The sequence below is a fragment of the Entelurus aequoreus genome, linkage group LG04, assembly GCF_033978785.1.
Source record: "Entelurus aequoreus isolate RoL-2023_Sb linkage group LG04, RoL_Eaeq_v1.1, whole genome shotgun sequence".
In the NCBI taxonomy this organism is placed as follows: Eukaryota; Metazoa; Chordata; class Actinopteri; order Syngnathiformes; family Syngnathidae; genus Entelurus; species Entelurus aequoreus.
In genome coordinates, this window is record NC_084734.1 from 77,511,995 (window position 1) to 77,528,825 (window position 16,831).

At 38.1% G+C, this 16,831-nt stretch overlaps 1 protein-coding gene across 1 annotated transcript; it reads right to left on the reverse strand.

Moving 5' to 3' along the window:
• Positions 1 to 4,723: 4,723 nt before the first annotated feature.
• Positions 4,724 to 9,117, reverse strand: LOC133649037 (gap junction beta-2 protein-like). Its single transcript, XM_062045726.1, has 2 exons — positions 8,381 to 9,117; positions 4,724 to 5,230 (listed from the first exon to the last, which is right to left on the reverse strand). Exons 1-2 carry the CDS (start codon positions 9,101 to 9,103, stop codon positions 5,153 to 5,155), a joined length of 801 nt encoding a protein of 266 aa, XP_061901710.1. The 5' UTR covers positions 9,104 to 9,117; the 3' UTR covers positions 4,724 to 5,152.
• Positions 9,118 to 16,831: the final 7,714 nt, after the last annotated feature.

Here is a 16,831-nt window from a genome sequence, read left to right on the forward strand (position 1 = left end):
TTACATTTTAACAGAAGTGTAGATAGAACATGTTAAAAGATAAAGTAAGCCGATATTAACAGTAAATGAACAAGTAGATTAATAATTCATTTTGTACCGCTTGTCCTTAATAATTTTGATAATAGAATAGAAAATGACACAATATGTTACTGCTTACTAGGGGTGTGGGAAAAAATCGATTCGAATTCGAATCGCGATTCTCACGTTGTGCGATTCAGAATCGATTCTCATTTTTAAAAAAACAATTTTTTTATTAATTTTTTTTTATTAATTTTTTTTTTTTTTTTTTTTTTAAATTAATCAATCCAACAAAACAATACACAGCAATACCATAACAATGCAATCCAATTCCAAAACCAAACCCGACCCAGCAACACTCAGAACTGCAATAAACAGAGCAATTGAGAGGAGACACAAACACGACACAGAACAAACCAAAAGTAGTGAAACAAAAATGAATATTATCAACAACAGTATCAATATTAGTTACAATTTCAACATAGCAGTGATTAAAAATCCCTCATTGACATTATCATTAGACATTTAGTTTATGAGATGTGATGCAAGTGTAAGCCACTGTGACACTATTGTTCTTTTTTTTTTTTTTTTTTTTTTATTAATGTTTGTAATGATAATATCAATGAGGGATTTTTAATCACTGCTATGTTGAAATTGTTAGTAATATTGATACTGTTGTTGATAATATTCATTTTTGTCTCACTACTTTTAGATTGTTCCGTGTCATGTTTGTGTCTCCTCAATTGCTCTCAATTGCTCTGTTTATTGCTATTCTGAATGTTGCTGGGTCGGGTTTGGTTTTGAAATTGTATTGCATTATTATGGTATTGTTGTGTATTGTTTTCATAAAAAAATAAAAAATAAAAATAAAATTAAAAAATTTAAAAAAATCGTTTTTGAATCGAGAATCGTGTTGCATTGAAAAAAAATCGATTCTGAATCGAATCGTGACCCCAAGAATCGATTTTGAATCGAATTGTGGGACACCCAAAGATTCCCAGCCCTACTGCTTATGTCAGCAGACAAATTAGGATCCTTTGTTTGCTTACTTACCACTAAAATACAAGTTGTCTAGTATGTTCACTATTTTATTTAAGAACAAACTTGCAATAAGAAACATATGTTTAATCCACTGTAAGATTTTTTTGGTTAAAATAAAGCCAATAATAATTTTTTCTGTGGTCCCCTTTATTTAGAAAAGTATCAAAGTATCGAAATACATTTTGGTATCGGGACAACACTAATGCGTACACAAGTGAAAACATAAGGCAACGTAAAAAAGCCCAATAATATTTATAAATTATTTTTTTAAAATCCCATTTCTGACATTTCCTACAACTTTCATGAACATTTTAAAACGTTTTTTTTTTAAATTAAATAAGAGACAAGCTAATGACGGTGCGAACATAAACACGACAACACAACAGACACACACTAGAGCAACTTGCTGTAAGCAAGCGAAAGTGTCTCCTAGGCAACACAACAGTGGTGAGATATAAACATTTTGCATAGTATGTTACATTGAAGGCTTACAACAGGTTAGCTCGAGGTCACTGTAGCATCCGGTAGAGGTAGTTAATAAATTCATGCCTTGGTTAAAACATCATTCTGAAGTGATCTTTAGCGGCCCCCTCTCAAATTGAGTTTGAGACCCCTGAGTTACAGTCTTTGAGAATGCCTTACCAAGTTCAGCTGAGATTAGAGCAATGAGTCTCAAGAGGAAGGCCGCTCAACGAGCGTACAACTTGGCGACGGCCGGTCTATTCCACGTGGACGGGATCATATTTACTGTAAGAGGTTATATATTTTTGGCATGTGTGGACAAGGAAAGGCAGGTTCCAGTCATGAGCGTGCAAGACGTGGCGGCCTCGACTTGGGCAACACGATCTGTACACTGAGTGAAAGGAAACACCAGCCAGACGCTGTCGAAGTTCATAGTTAAAATGTTAGTAATGTCAGCACCTGGACTGCTCAGAGTTGTCCTCTTTAACCGTAGAATAGTAATTGACTTTCATGTCTAGACCTAAAACTCACCTTATCAGCTGATGCATCCCTGGTATTCAAATCCTTGGCGTCTTCCAGGGTCCATTGGGCCAACTTAGTAGTGCAAGCGTGATCTTCAGAGGCCTTCAGTAATGCCCTTGAATGGACAGGAAAAGTGGATTCCTGCGTCAGTTCCACGCCGACGACCCCACTGGTTCCTGGTCCATGAGCTCAGGAAGGATCCAGGACCTTCCTTCAGAGGTTCACGTTGCTGGACACTCTCTCAACCAAGTCTGCCCTGCCCCCGTGGTTAAATTTGGCCCAGGGTACACTCCAATGTAAACTATTAAAGCATGTCTGCTAGGTTGGTGGTTCGTGATTGACAAGTCAGCTGGCCAATCAGGTTCCAGCCACAAGTGGTCTCTAAATATAGCAGGGTTGGGGGGTGGGGGGCTTTCCTATCAAGGAAGACATGGCTTGGAGATGAGTAGCCATTTGCATCCTGGCGGCGCAATGAAAAGAACGGAGCAGCGATCAGGAATAAAATGAACCTGATTGTTAATTTATTCATTGAATCATTCAGAATAAAACAACTTTGTGACAGTTATGATCATTTTATTAAACCTGTCTCTGCATGCAGACAATGAAGAAAAGTCAGCATTTGAGTTTAAAGAAATATAGCACCATATTGTACAGAGGGCAGATGCAGAATCAAATTACCATATTTTCCAGGCTATAGAGCGCACCCACCAAATTTTAGAGGAAAAAAATATTTTTACATTAGCCACTTCGGACTATGAACCGTAGATACATACAGTGCGAAATATTTTGTTAATGTTTCTTTACATACAGTACAGGCCAAAAGTTTGGACACACCTACTCATTTCAATGCGTTTTCTTTATCTTCATGACTATTGACATTGTAGATTGTCACTGAAGGCATCAAAACTATGACACCTGTGAAGTGAAAACCATTTCAGGTGACTACCTCTTGAAGCTCTGAAGCCTTTCTTATTGCCGAGAGCTCAAACCACTCGTAAACGTTTTTGTGTGTCTGTATGCGGAGTAAAACTATGGAACAAACTGGACTTACAACACAAGCAATGCCAAACTATTAATCGATTTAAACTATTATACAAACATGGGGTCTGGTTCAAATATAGAGATGAGGGTCTTTAAATTGACCTGCCGTTGTACTCTGTCTCAAAGTGTTAACATGTGCTCAATGTTTCCTTACCATTATTGCTACGTTGTCTATTACCATTGTTGGTATATTCATTATTCCTAAATTGTTGATACAAATTATTGTTACAGTGTAATAATTATTGTTACCTGTGGTAATGCCACTATGATACAACATCTGTATTATAATCCTTGAACAAAGTAAGAGTGAAACTCATGTGAATAATCACTGAATGGAGAACTGGGGGTGGGATTAAATAAAAAATATCTTCTTCCCACTCCCTTTCAGACAAAACTGGACAATCATGCATTACATACTATACACTACCTTTTGCACTATATTAATTTATATTATTATGTGTCGTGAACTTTGTACTTTTTTATGTCATTGCCTGAAATGAATAAATAAATGAAAAAATTTTTAAAAAATGAAGCTCATCGAGAGAATGCCAAGAGTGTGCGAAAAGATAATCCGAGCAAAGAGTGGCTATTTTGAAGAAACTAGAATATAAAACATGTTTTCAGTTATTTCACCATTTTTTGTTAAGTACATAACTCTACATCCATGTTCATTCATAGTTTTGATGCCTTCAGTGACAATCTACTACGTAAATAGTCATGAAAATAACGAAAACGCATTAAATGTGAAGGTATGTCCAAACTTTTGGCCTGTACTGTACCTTAATTGTTTCCAAACAGTGCCTGTCACACGGTAGTAAAACAGCTGATCAAACAAAAAAAAAGTCATCGTCATGGACCCACTAGCTGCGGAAGCCAGCTCTCCCATCAACTAAACAGACTCAATAACTTCCAGGTGACATTTTGGTGAATTTACGAAACTGAAAAAAATACAAAAAGAATGCCTTTGTAAGTTAATAATACCAACACAGACACTTGTAAACGTGTTAGCATATTTGCTAACGACGCTAGCTTGATGACATTACCATAGCACGTACAAATATGCATGAAAACACTCCTACATACATCACAAATGGAACGGTTTAGTAAGTATTAATTGTTTTAGTTATATTGTAAAACTAACAAACGTTGCTTAAAGACGAAAACGGGATGTACTTCGGGTTCAAGGCACGAAACGGGAGGTACATTTTCAACCCGCGGCACCTGCAGTGAGCAAACTCGTTCAAAAGGTGGCGCCAAAGCATAAACAATAACACACCTTATAAGTGTGTCTGTCAACTATTGGGTAAATACAAAACATCATGGCCGTTAGTGAAGAAAAATCCTTCAATTATCCACACGGTTTCATAAGGGTTCAAAGCTTAGGAAAAAAGGAGTGGCTTATAGTCCGGGAAATATGGTAAAACAAATCATTTTTACTCACATGAAGTAGCACACTACTGAAATATTATGCGTAGTTAAAATAGTTTTATCATACGCAAACATCAAAAACAGCATTTTGATGTTTCCAAGTCAACAATAAAATTAAAACATTACAGGAGGAAGAAAGGGCTCTTTTTTAATTACGTATGAATGGAGCAACAGTAATCTACGGCAGATCTTATCCACATATGACATGCTCAAAAGTCACCACACACTTTATTAGAAGTCAAACCAAGCACATATTTCTTTGCAGAAACAACCACAAAACCACACATTTTTCTGTCTTTTAAAAAAAAAAGAAAACCGTACATGTTTACCTCTGCAAAGTTCCTATTAGGGCACATTACAGAAAGGGAGAGCATGATAAGTACATGTGTAACAACTACAGTATGCATCCATCCAATCATTTTCTATATACGGCTTGTTCTCTTTAGCGGCATTGGTGAGCTGGAGCCTATCCCAGCTGCTTTTTGGCACCCTGGACTGGTCATATAATAAACAAGCAACCATTCACTCACATTTACACCTATAGACAATGTAGAGCAGGGGTCACCAACGCGGTGCCCGCGGGCACCAGGTAGCCCGTAAGGACCAGATGAGTAGCCCGCTGGCCTGTTCTAAAAATAGCTCAAATAGTAGCACTTACCAGTGAGCTGCCTCTATTTTTTAAATTGTATTTATTTACTAGCAAGCTGGTCTCGCTTTGCTCGACATTTTTTAATTCTAAGAGAGACAAAACTCAAATAGAATTTAGAAAATCCAAGAAAATATTTTAAAGACTTGGTCTTCACTAACTGACAAAGAAACAGATATCAGATTTGGTGTCCAGTTCAAAGTGTGACATGATTTATTTAAAAATTTGAGAGTTGACTTTTGTATTTTACATGAGTTATTATTTGTACAAACATGGTGCAAAGTAATTCATGATTTGTTAAAAAATGTTAGTGGCTAGCTAGTTAAAATTGGATATTGTGATTTCACAAGACTGTCTTAGAAGTGATCATTTGAAAATGTTCAATTTGAAAAATGTGCACTTAGAGAAAATATAAAAATAAAGTGTTGCATATTGATATTTATCTGTTTCTATATATATTTATTGTGAGAAATCATTAAGATGATCAGTGTTTCCACAAAGATAAATATAATTAATTATTGGCTATTTCTGGCAATTTATTTAAGTGTGTATCAAACTGGTAGCCCTTCGCATTAATCAGTACCCAAGAAGTAGCTCTTGGTTTCAAAAAGGTTGGTGACCCCTGATGTAGAGTTTCCACTTAACCTAACGTGTTTTCGGAAACATGCCAACAGATGGCTAGCTCGGGCTGTAAGACCAAACATGTTAACCATTAGGCCCTAAATACATTTTATAGGTTTGCTACTATAGCAGGATTTGACCCTGTAACACACACAGAACAGAACTCTATGCTACAAACACAGTAACACAGAAACAGTGGTACCTCGGTTTCCGAAAACTGAAGCAATTTACCCCATAATAAATAAATACTCCACTTAGATACCCAAACGTATTAACAGAAAACACATTTTATAGATGAGTATAGTTTTACATATAAAAATAAAGTTAAATACATATAATAAATGGAATGGATAAATTTTTTTGCTTACAGACTGCATTGTATTTTGAATTCAATAGTTCAATATTTCACCTTTTTTAAATTCCTCGCATTCAACTTTTTATGGTCCCAATGTGGCTTATTAAAAAAAAAAAAATCTAAAGCACAGAGACGAAGTGACCAACATGTCGGATGCTTTGTTTGAGCATCGATTCTGCAGAAGGATACACATTCAAATTGAGTAGTTTGTTATGCGCAACGTTATATGAAAACAATGTTCATGAAAATTTGGGTCGAACAAAATAATCATACAAAAAGTGGGGCGGACAAAGACCTGGGTGCCATTTTATTGTTCAATGAATGATATTAGCAGTCAAGGAAAACTGAAGGCCGTTCCAGACACATAAGCTCATTAAAATGTGCCAAACTCAGTCTTCAAGAAATATATTTGGGAGGCATTTAAAGGACAACTGCACTTATTTTGGAATGTTGCCTATCGTTCACAATCATTATGAGAGACAAGAAGACAAATGTATCCTGTTTTTTAGTGCATTCTAACTCGTAAATAAATGTCTGCTTACCATGGAGTCAGTGGGAGGTCATCTCATTTTGTGATCTGAATATTAACCAGGTTTTAGTGATAATGTTATTACAAGCGCTAACGCAGACAAACTATTTATAGCCGCGACGTGATCTCATAGTGCTAAATAGCTTATGCTGCCATATTGAAACCATCGGCTGGTGAGCTGCTTTCTTGCCCCGGAGCTCATGAAAGTTTATTCTCTATCATAATTAATGCCTCTTACCTTAAAACTAGAAGGATGAGGACAAGTTGGTCAACTTTGAAATCCAATTTAGGTTTCCAGGTGGGAGGCATGATTTATGATCTGCAATAAATAATAAATCGACCATAAACTTCCACGGAGCAAGGAAGCAAGGAAACAGCAGACCACTCGGTGATGTAAACATAGGGACACACAGTATTGATCATGGCGCCGCTATAAATAGTCTGTCTGCGTTAGCGCTTATAATAACAAAATCACTAATACTTGCTTGGAGTACCGTATTTTCGGAGTATAAGTCGCTCCGGAGTATAAGTCGCACCGGCCGAAAATGCATAATAAAGAAGGAAAAAAACATATATAAGTCACATAAGTCGCATTTTTTGGGGAAATTTATTTGATAAAACCCAACACCAAGAATAGACATTTGAAAGGCAATTGAAAATAAATAAAGAATAGTGAACAACAGGCTGAATAAGTGTACGTTATATGAGGCATAAATAACCAACTGAGAACGTGCCTGGTATGTTAACGTAACATATTATGGTAAGAGTCATTCAAATAACTATAACATATAGAACATGCTATACGTTTACCAAACAATCTGTCACTCCTAATCGCTAAATCCCATGAAATCTTATACGTCTAGTCTCTTACGTGAATGAGCTAAATAATATTATTTGATATTTTACGGTAATGTGTTAGTAATTTCACTCATAAGTCGCTCCTGAGTATAAGTCGCACCCCCTGGCCAAACTGAAAAAAACTGCGACTTATAGTCCGAAAAATACGGTATTGTTGGCGCTTTTTGGATGGTTATTTATCAGATTTTATGGCGGAATAGAGGACCTCCCATTGGCTCCTCTGTGAGTAGACTTTTATTTACTTTTAATATTTACAATGCATTAAAAAAATCCATCCGTCGTCATGTCATTCATCATGATTGTGAACGATAGGCAAAATTCCCCAATAGTGTTTGAGTCTCTGTATTTTCATTGTAACCAAATGTAGCAGAACTGGTAAGTTACATGAACTTTTCATTAATGGCCCGCAGCTTGAGTTTTGTTGGACTGCTGCGTAGTATTGTCAAAATAAAATTCAACCAAAAAAGGTACGAAAAAAGACATATTGTAATTAGAAAATGCTGACATTTACTGAGACTACACTTTGTAACCTTCACCACAAACCTGATTTAACGTTTGTTTTCAGTATTTCTTCAGGCAAAATAAAGATCGAATGGCCCACGCATGTTTTGACTTTCCAGTATGTGACCCTTGTAGAACAAGTTTGGACACCCCTGTCCTAAGATGACTCCAAGATCTAATGGCAAGTACAGCTAGTGTCAGTAATAACTAAGAAGAAAAACAATAAATAACACTTTATAGCATAAATATTGTATACTACAATCCACTATATATAAATCATAATGTTTAGTATTTGGAAGAGGACATACTAAGGTATGTCACAGTTCGTCAGGGTCTGCTATCAGCTGATTGACCTCACTTTGTAGGAAGACAATTTTTGACTCATCCAGTCAACTTTGGACTCTTCCTCAGTGCGGCGAAGGCAGCGTTTGCAGGCCCTGCCCATGAGGTACGCAACCTCGGCCAAGTTGAGCAACACGCACACTCCGGAGACTGCCAGCATGAAGACAGTGAAGATGGTCTTCTCGGTGGGCCTGGACACAAAGCAGTCCACGGTGTTGGGGCACGGGTACGAGTCACACTTCACCAAGCGCACCATCCTAAAGCCCGGGTAGATCATGTAGAAAATGTAGAGAAAAGCAACCTCAAAGATGATTCGAAAGACTATGCTGATCATGTAGGTCCACCACAGTGCTCCGGTGATCCGAAACTTCTGGTTCTTGATATGTTCCAGCTCTTTCGGGCTGTTTCGCCCGGCCCGCTTTAGGATCTTCTTGTCAATGTGGCGCCGATGAGCCACATGCATGCCCACCAGGAGAGCAGGCGTGGAGACCAGGATGAGCTGCAGAGCCCACAGGCGGATGTGCGAAATGGGGAAGAACTGGTCGTAGCAGACGCTGTTGCAGCCGGGCTGCTGGGTGTTGCAGGTGAAGCCGGATTTCTCGTCTCCCCAAACGCTCTCCGCCGCGACCACCAGGACAAAGATACGGAAAATGAAGATGACGGAGAGCCAAATACGTCCGATGCCTGTCGAATGCCTGTTTATGCCGCTGATCACGGCATAAAAGGACCCCCAGTTCATTTTCGACTCCAGGTCTGAAAGACAACAACATCGTCAATTTTCTCCATCCGAGAAACCTCTAGATCGAGGTCAACTAACATAAACATCACGTTCGATCCAGAAACGATTAGGTATAAACAGTAGTTTGAGATCTTTACCAGGTTCAGCCGGCGGTGCAAGCGGCATAAGCAGCGCCGTGTCCGAAGGTACCCATCCTGACCAAGGACTTAGAAAATATGGCAAGAGACAGGAAATGGCGAGTGGTGCATTGCTCTATAAAAGGGGCGATGGCCCAACATCATGCACCGTCACAAGACGCAACAGGTTGAAGCCAATTGAGAAACATTCGCTCGACCACGTGATCTGCTCGCTCTGTATTAATACTGAACTCCTAAGCGCACCGACAGCCTGACAACAAATTCCTCCAAGAAAGCAGCCACACATTTGAAAGACCTCTGTTGTTTTTTTGCGGGGAAAATACTTCAAACCACCATTTTCATAAGTGAAATGAGTGACCTTCATTCAAATATAGTTGATGATGGTCCTCTGGACCTTGTTAGCTATCACTGACATTCCTTCAGACTTCTTTAAGAGTTAGTGTAACACACAAGGGAACAATCCATTTTACCTGCAGCTGTGGTGGTACACACAAAGTGTACAAAAATAAGAAGAGATGGATAAAACTATGTTTTTATAGGCAACCTAAAGGCTGTGTGGAGAACCTCATGCGTTGGGAAAATGCTAATCCTTCCTCCGCCACAAACCAGTGCCCTGCACCGTGGCGGTCATATGGTCTTGGACAAACAATTTACATACAATGGCTGCCTTCATTGGGCTGCAACAAGACTCTTTCAGATCAAACGCCTCGATTTCCGCCTACCCCCAGGCTTAAGAAGGAATCTGTGTGGACACAAAGCGGCAGGACCAAGCCTCATTATTTATTGTGCTTCGAGGGCAGAGGGAGGCCTTTGACCTGAGTCGCTGTCCCTGACAGGATGCAGGACTCACCAAGATGCATGAACTCCACGCTTCATGCAACAAGCCATGTTTCAACTGTTAGCAAATGTGAGCCCTGCATGGACTTCATGGCCAAAACGGAAAATGTTTGCACCATTGGTTTATTGTAATTCTAATGTTTTTAATAGTAATTAATCATTTGTAATTGCCTGTATTAATGCTAATGTTCCCCATTTTCAGCCATTCAAAACACCAGTTTTGGATATGCTGTAATTTGGCAATCACACAAGTGGATGCCTGAGGCTACATGATAATCTTAACTTCATGTTGAAATGTACAAACTGTATAAACATACATATACACTTAATGTACCGTATTTTTCGGAGTATAAGTCGCTCCGGAGTATAAGTCGTACCGGCCGAAAATGCATAATAAAGAAGGACAAAAAACATACTTATAGTCCGAAAAATACGGTATATGAATAGTGGTATTAAAAGAGCGAAGGGAGTGGTATTTTGTCTGGAACTAAACTAAACAATAATTTTCCTTGTAAATGTTGATTCAAAATATCTAAGATATCTACTGTATTTTTCGGAGTATAAGTCGCTCCGGAGTATAAGTCGCACCGGCCGAAAATGCATAATAAAGAAGGACAAAAAACATATATAAGTCGCACTGGAGTATAAGTCGCATTTTTTGAGGAAATGTATTTGATAAAACCCAACACCAAGAATAAACATTTGAAAGGCAATTTAAAATAAATAAAGAATAGTGAACAACAGGCTGAATAAGTGTACGTTATATGAGGCATAAATAAACAACTGAGAATGTGCCTGGTATGTTAACGTAACATATTATGGTAAGAGTCATTCAAATAACTATAACATATAGAACATGCTATACGTTTACTAAACAATCTGTCACTCCTAATCGCTAAATCCCATGAAATCTTATACGTCTAGTCTCTTACGCGAATGAGCTAAATAATATTATTTCATATTTTACGGTAATGTGTTAATAATTTCACACATAAGTCGCTCCTGAGTATAAGTCGCACCCCCGGCCAAACTATGAAAAAAACTGCGACTTATAGTCCGAAAAATACGGTACATATACAAGTACATATGCACACATACACTCATGCACATAATCACGTTTAATCAAACATAATTTGACGTTGTTACTTTAGGGTAAACTGAATAACACATGGCACACTGACAAAGCTTAACCTATTGTTACTATAACAATCTACAAGGTTAATATAGGTTGCTTCTCTTTCTTCCCCTCCATTTTTCTGCATTCTTTTGTATCTGTAGTTATCATTACGTATATGTATTGTTGCATTTGAACAACTGTATTGTTGATAATAGAGGTCAATTATTGGTATTGTTCATTATCAATAGCACTATTTCTATTGGTATTTGTATTTCTGTAGTGTAATAAGGCTCATTGTCATTTCTGTATTATTATTTATCTCGCTAACAGCTTCTTTGCTATCACTTTTACCATCATATTTGTACTTATCATATTTGCTGATGTTGCCCTATTGTTGTTGTTGTTATTGTTGTGTTTGCTGTTGTTGTTTTTGTCTCTCTGTCTTATCCCCCTCTTGTCCCCACAATTTCCCCCTCTGTCTTCCTTTTTTTCTCTTTCTATCCCCTCCTGCTCCGGCCCGGCTGCACCAAATGATAATATAAATACATTTAATAAAGTCAAATACAAATAAGGCAACAAGAGAAGTATCCTACACTTCTCTTTTGTAAAGTAAATCTGAACAGCCGATACGGGCATCTACATCAACTATATGATTTGCCTGAGAAGCTGGACAGGACAAAAAAATAAATAAAATTACTTCATGTTGAAATGTTTTTTTTAATAAAAATTTTCATGAAATTACCTATTCAAGCATTGAATGATGGGGTCTCAGCTCTCTGTGAAGCTATGGAGATCAATTTGTGTCTATTACAAAAACACTGAATTTATGTATCCAAATTTTGGGCATTTGAATTTTGTGAACTGATTATTTTTTTTTACATTAAATTATGCTGACAACTTTAAAACATTGGTATACAAATGCGTGTTCCAAAAAAAATGCGGCTTCAAAACACAAGACTCATTTTCGGTAAATTAATACCAAAGCAATCGATCCTGTCTCAGAACCGGCCAATGAGGTGTCCAGTTTGAGGTCAGGTCACACGGGTCTTGCAAAACAGCATAAAAAAGGCAGTTACCTGGGCTACCCAGGCATAATACAACATAATAAACACTTTGTTTATTATGCAGCCCGCTGGATGTTTCAAAACTACAGAAATGATGACAATTATTAAAAGCTTCACTTTTGAGTGACATACGGGTTACTACGGTAACCATGGAAACTACATCAGAGCAGCTCCATGCAGATCATGCATGAAGGAGAGGCAGGACTTGTTCACACAGCCGCAAACCTGAGACGCGAGTGTCAGACAAAGGCAGATTTCAACAACAAAGTTCTGCAGAAAAGAGATGTCATATAGAATTTGTGGATTTTTTGTTACCCTTTGTGTTTGTTTCGTCGTGTTTAGTGCATATTTGTTGTTCTCGCTCGATTATAGAGGATGTCGTTTAAGGATGTGGTCTGGGGAGTAGCAACGTTCATGTATTTTCAATATTCAGTGTTTTATTGGTCATAGTTAATATTGTAAATCCCCCATTCTGTATTTTCATGTAGCTTCTGAGTGTGTTATTCAGTAACAAACTAACATTGTATTCTGTTTATTAGATGATCTGCAATGTTTTTAGTATCAGTCATTATTGTGTGATCAGCTTTTATTCTTTTTTTTGCAGAACCATGGGATTTTTTTCTCAAGTGCACAACAAACTCCACTATTTAAAGTTTTCATAAAAAGGATCCTGTACTTGGGGCAGCACGGTGGAGCAGGGGTTAGTGCATGTGCCTCACAATACGAAGGTCCTGAATAGTCCTGGGTTCGATGCTGCGCTCGGGATCTTTCTGTGTGGAGTTAGCATGTTCTCCCCGTGACTGTGTGGGTTCCCTCCGGGTACTCCGGCTTCCTCCCACCTCCAAAGACGTGCACCTGGGGATAAGTTGATTGGCAACACTAAATTGGCCCTAGTGTGTGAATGTGAGTGTGAATGTTGTCTATCTGTGTTGGCCCTGCGATGAGGTGGCGACTTGTCCAGGGTGTACCCCGCCTTCCGCCCGAATGCAGCTGAGATAGGCTCCCGCGACCCCAAAAGGGACAAGCGGTAGAAAATGTGCATGTGGTGCTGCATTTACATGCTTCTTTGTAAGACCCGTGTCACGTGACTGCAAACTTGACACCTCACTGGCTGCTTCGGAGATAAGATTGATTGGTTCACTCTTAATTTACCGGAAGTGGACATTTTTCTGCACTGAACTTTTTTTTTTTTTTTTTTTTACACTGAATTTTACAACATTACATTTTTAATTTTAAAACACACATTTTGCTACTAATATTTTTTCACTGAAATTGTCAGCATAATTTTCTGTAAAAAACGGTATATGAATAGTGGTATTAAAAGAGCGAAGGGAGTGGTATTTTGTCTGGAACTAAACTAAACAATAATTTTCCTTGTAAATGTTGATTCAAAATATCTAAGATATGTACTGTATTTTTCGGAGTATAAGTCGCTCCGGAGTATAAGTCGCACCGGCCGAAAATGCATAATAAAGAAGGAAAAAAACATATATAAGTCGCACTGGAGTATAAGTCGCATTTTTTGGGGAAATGTATTTGATAAAACCCAACACCAAGAATAGACATTTGAAAGGCAATTTAAAATAAATAAAGAATAGTGAACAACAGGCTGAATAAGTGTACATTATATGAGGCATAAATAACCAACTGAGAACGTGCCTGGTATGTTAACGTAACATATTATGGTAAGAGTCATTCAAATAACTATAACATATAGAACATGCTATACGTTTACCAAACAATCTGTCACTCCTAATCGCTAAATCCCATGAAATCGTATACGTCTAGTCTCTTACGTGAATGAGCTAAATAATATTATTTGATATTTTACGGTAATGTGTTAATAATTTCACACATAAGTCGCTCCTGAGTATAAGTCGCACCCCCGGCCAAACAATGAAAAAAACTGCGACTTATAGTCCGAAAAATACGGTACTTATACAAGTACATATACATACATACACTCATGCACCTAATCACGTTTAATCAAACATAATTTAACGTTACTTTAGGGTAAACTGGATAACACATGGCACACTGACAAAGCTTAACCTATTGTTACTATAACAATCTACAAGGTTAATATAGGTTGCTTCTCTTTCTTCCCCTCCATTTTCTGCATTCTTTTGTATCTGTAGTTATCATTATGTATATGTATTGTTGCATTTGAACAACTGTATTGTTGATAATAGAGGTCAATTATTGGTATTGTTCATTATCAATAGCGCTAAAAATTCAGTGTGGTCCCCCAGACCACACTGAATTTTACAACATTACATTTTTAATTTTAAAACACACATTTTGCCACTAATATTTTTTCTCTGAAATTGTCAGCATAATTTTATGTAAAAAAATTCAGTTCACAAAATTCAAATGCAAAAAAATCAGTTGTATAAATTCAGTGTCAAAAAATAGCTTTTGTAATAAAGACACAAATCAACCTACGTAGAAGCGCTATGAAGAAAAGCTCTATATACATCTAATCCATCATTATTGGTAGTTGCGGTACGCAGCAGGGATAGTTTAATCGAGACAGTTTTCGGACGTATACAGTTTATTTTCGTGTTTCGTCCTGCCCAACGTTTTAATTTTGCTTCACTTCCTGTTTTGGCTTGTCTTCCAGTGACGTGACCTATCCTTCTCAGCGCTGTTCTCACCTCTTCTTGGATGGTGATTAAGCTCACTTGTCCCTGAAAGCCAATCAGGAGGTTTCTCGGGCCAGCATCACCATGCTGACAACACTGGTTTGTTGCATATAAAGTGTGTAGATAAGACAGTTTTTTTGCCCTTGCAATTTTTTGATGACTTCTGTGTTGATCCTTTGATGAGGTGGTGACTTGTCCAGGTTGTACCCCGCCTTCCGCCCGAAAGCAGCTGGTATAGGCTCCAGCCACCCCCGCCCCCCGAGAGGGACAAGCAGTAGAAAATGGATGGATGGTCCACTGCTGCTGCCATGCAAGTGCTATCTGAGTTGTTTTTTTTTCATTTAGCAAGCCGCACTGTCCGTATCACTCTTGATTGTTGTGTTCTTGCATTGAAATCAAACGTATAAACAAAACGTCCAGAGTCGTCAGTTGGGCTGAAATGTAATCTTTGTAGTCAGGGGATGTCGTGAGTTTGTGAAGAGATATATAAATACAATTTAATTGCTTTTATTGGGTTTGTTCAATCGTTAAATAATTTCATTTGTTCAAATTCTGACTTTATTCTTCTAAAACCGTGGTTCTTAACCTTGTTGGAGGTACCGAACCCAACCAGTTTCATATGCGCATTCACCGAACCCTTCTTTAGTGAAAAAAAAATATATATATTTTTTTCAAATTCAAGAAAGTCATGTTTTTTTACTGGTGCACAAAATTAACCGTGCATGAACATCACCTTGTTCAAAGAACAAAACCAACACAGTTCATGAACTCACAACAAATTACACACCTTACACACATTATTACCATGAAATAATTGACTTGGACCCCGACTTAAAGGCCTACTGAAAGCCACTACTACCGACCACGCAGTCTGATAGTTTATATATCAATGATGAAATCTTAACATTGAAACACATGCCAATAAGGCCGGGTTAACTTATAAAGTGCAATTTTAAAATTCCCGCCACACTTCCGGTTGAAAAACTCCTTTGGATATGATTTATGCGCGTGACGTCACAAAATCCCCATCTGACCCGATATAAAAACCTCTTGTTTTCTTCGACAAAATTCCACAGTATTCTGGACATCTGTGTTGGTGAATCTTTTGCAATTTGTTTAATGAACAATGGAGGCTGCAAAGAAGAACGTTGTAGGTGGGATCGATCGGTGTATTAGCGGCTAAGTACAATACTTACAGCAACACAACAAGGACTACTTACTACGCCGAGCCGATGCTTGCCGCCAAACCCACGGATGAAGTCCTTCGTCGCGCCGCTGATTGCTGGAACGCAGGTGAGCACGGCTGTTGATGGGAAGATGAGGGCTGGCTGGCGTAGGTGGAGCGCTAATGTTTTTATCATAGTTCTGTGAGGTCCGGTTGCTAAGTTAGCTTCAATAGCGTCGTTAGCAACAGCATTGTTAAGCCTTACCAGGCTGAGAATTTTTAACCGTGTAGTTACATGTACATGGTTTAATAGTATTATTGATCTTCTGTCTATCCTTCCAGTCAGGGGTTTATTTTTTTGGTTTCTATCTTCATTTGAGAACAATGCTATCACGTTAGCTCAGTAGCTAAGTGTGTCACCGATGTATTGTCGTGGAGATAAAAGTCACTTTAAATGTCCATTTCGCGTGCTCGACTCTCATTTTCAAGAGGATATAGTATTCGAGGTGGTTTAAAATACAAATCCGTGATCCACAATAGAAAAAGGAGAGAGTGTGGAATCCAATGAGCCAGCTTGTACCTAAGTTACGGTCAGAGCGAAAAAATATACGTCCATCACTGCCTCTCCAGTCCTTCACTGTAACGTTCCTCATCTACGAATCTTTCATCCTCGCTCAAATTAATGGGGTAATCGTCGCTTTGTCGCTCCGAATCTCTCGCTCCATTGTAAACAATGGGGAATTGTGAGGAATACTAGCTCCTG

Bases quoted from the DNA above. Each gene is read 5' to 3' on its own strand.
- LOC133649037 (XM_062045726.1), bottom strand. From the start codon at position 9,103: ATGAACTGGGGGTCCTTTTATGCCGTGATCAGCGGCATAAACAGGCAT. The intron at 5,231-8,380 runs GTGAGGTCAATC...AAAAATGTCGAG, and splicing joins AAAAATTGTCTTCCTACAAA to CAAAGCGAGACCAGCTTGCT.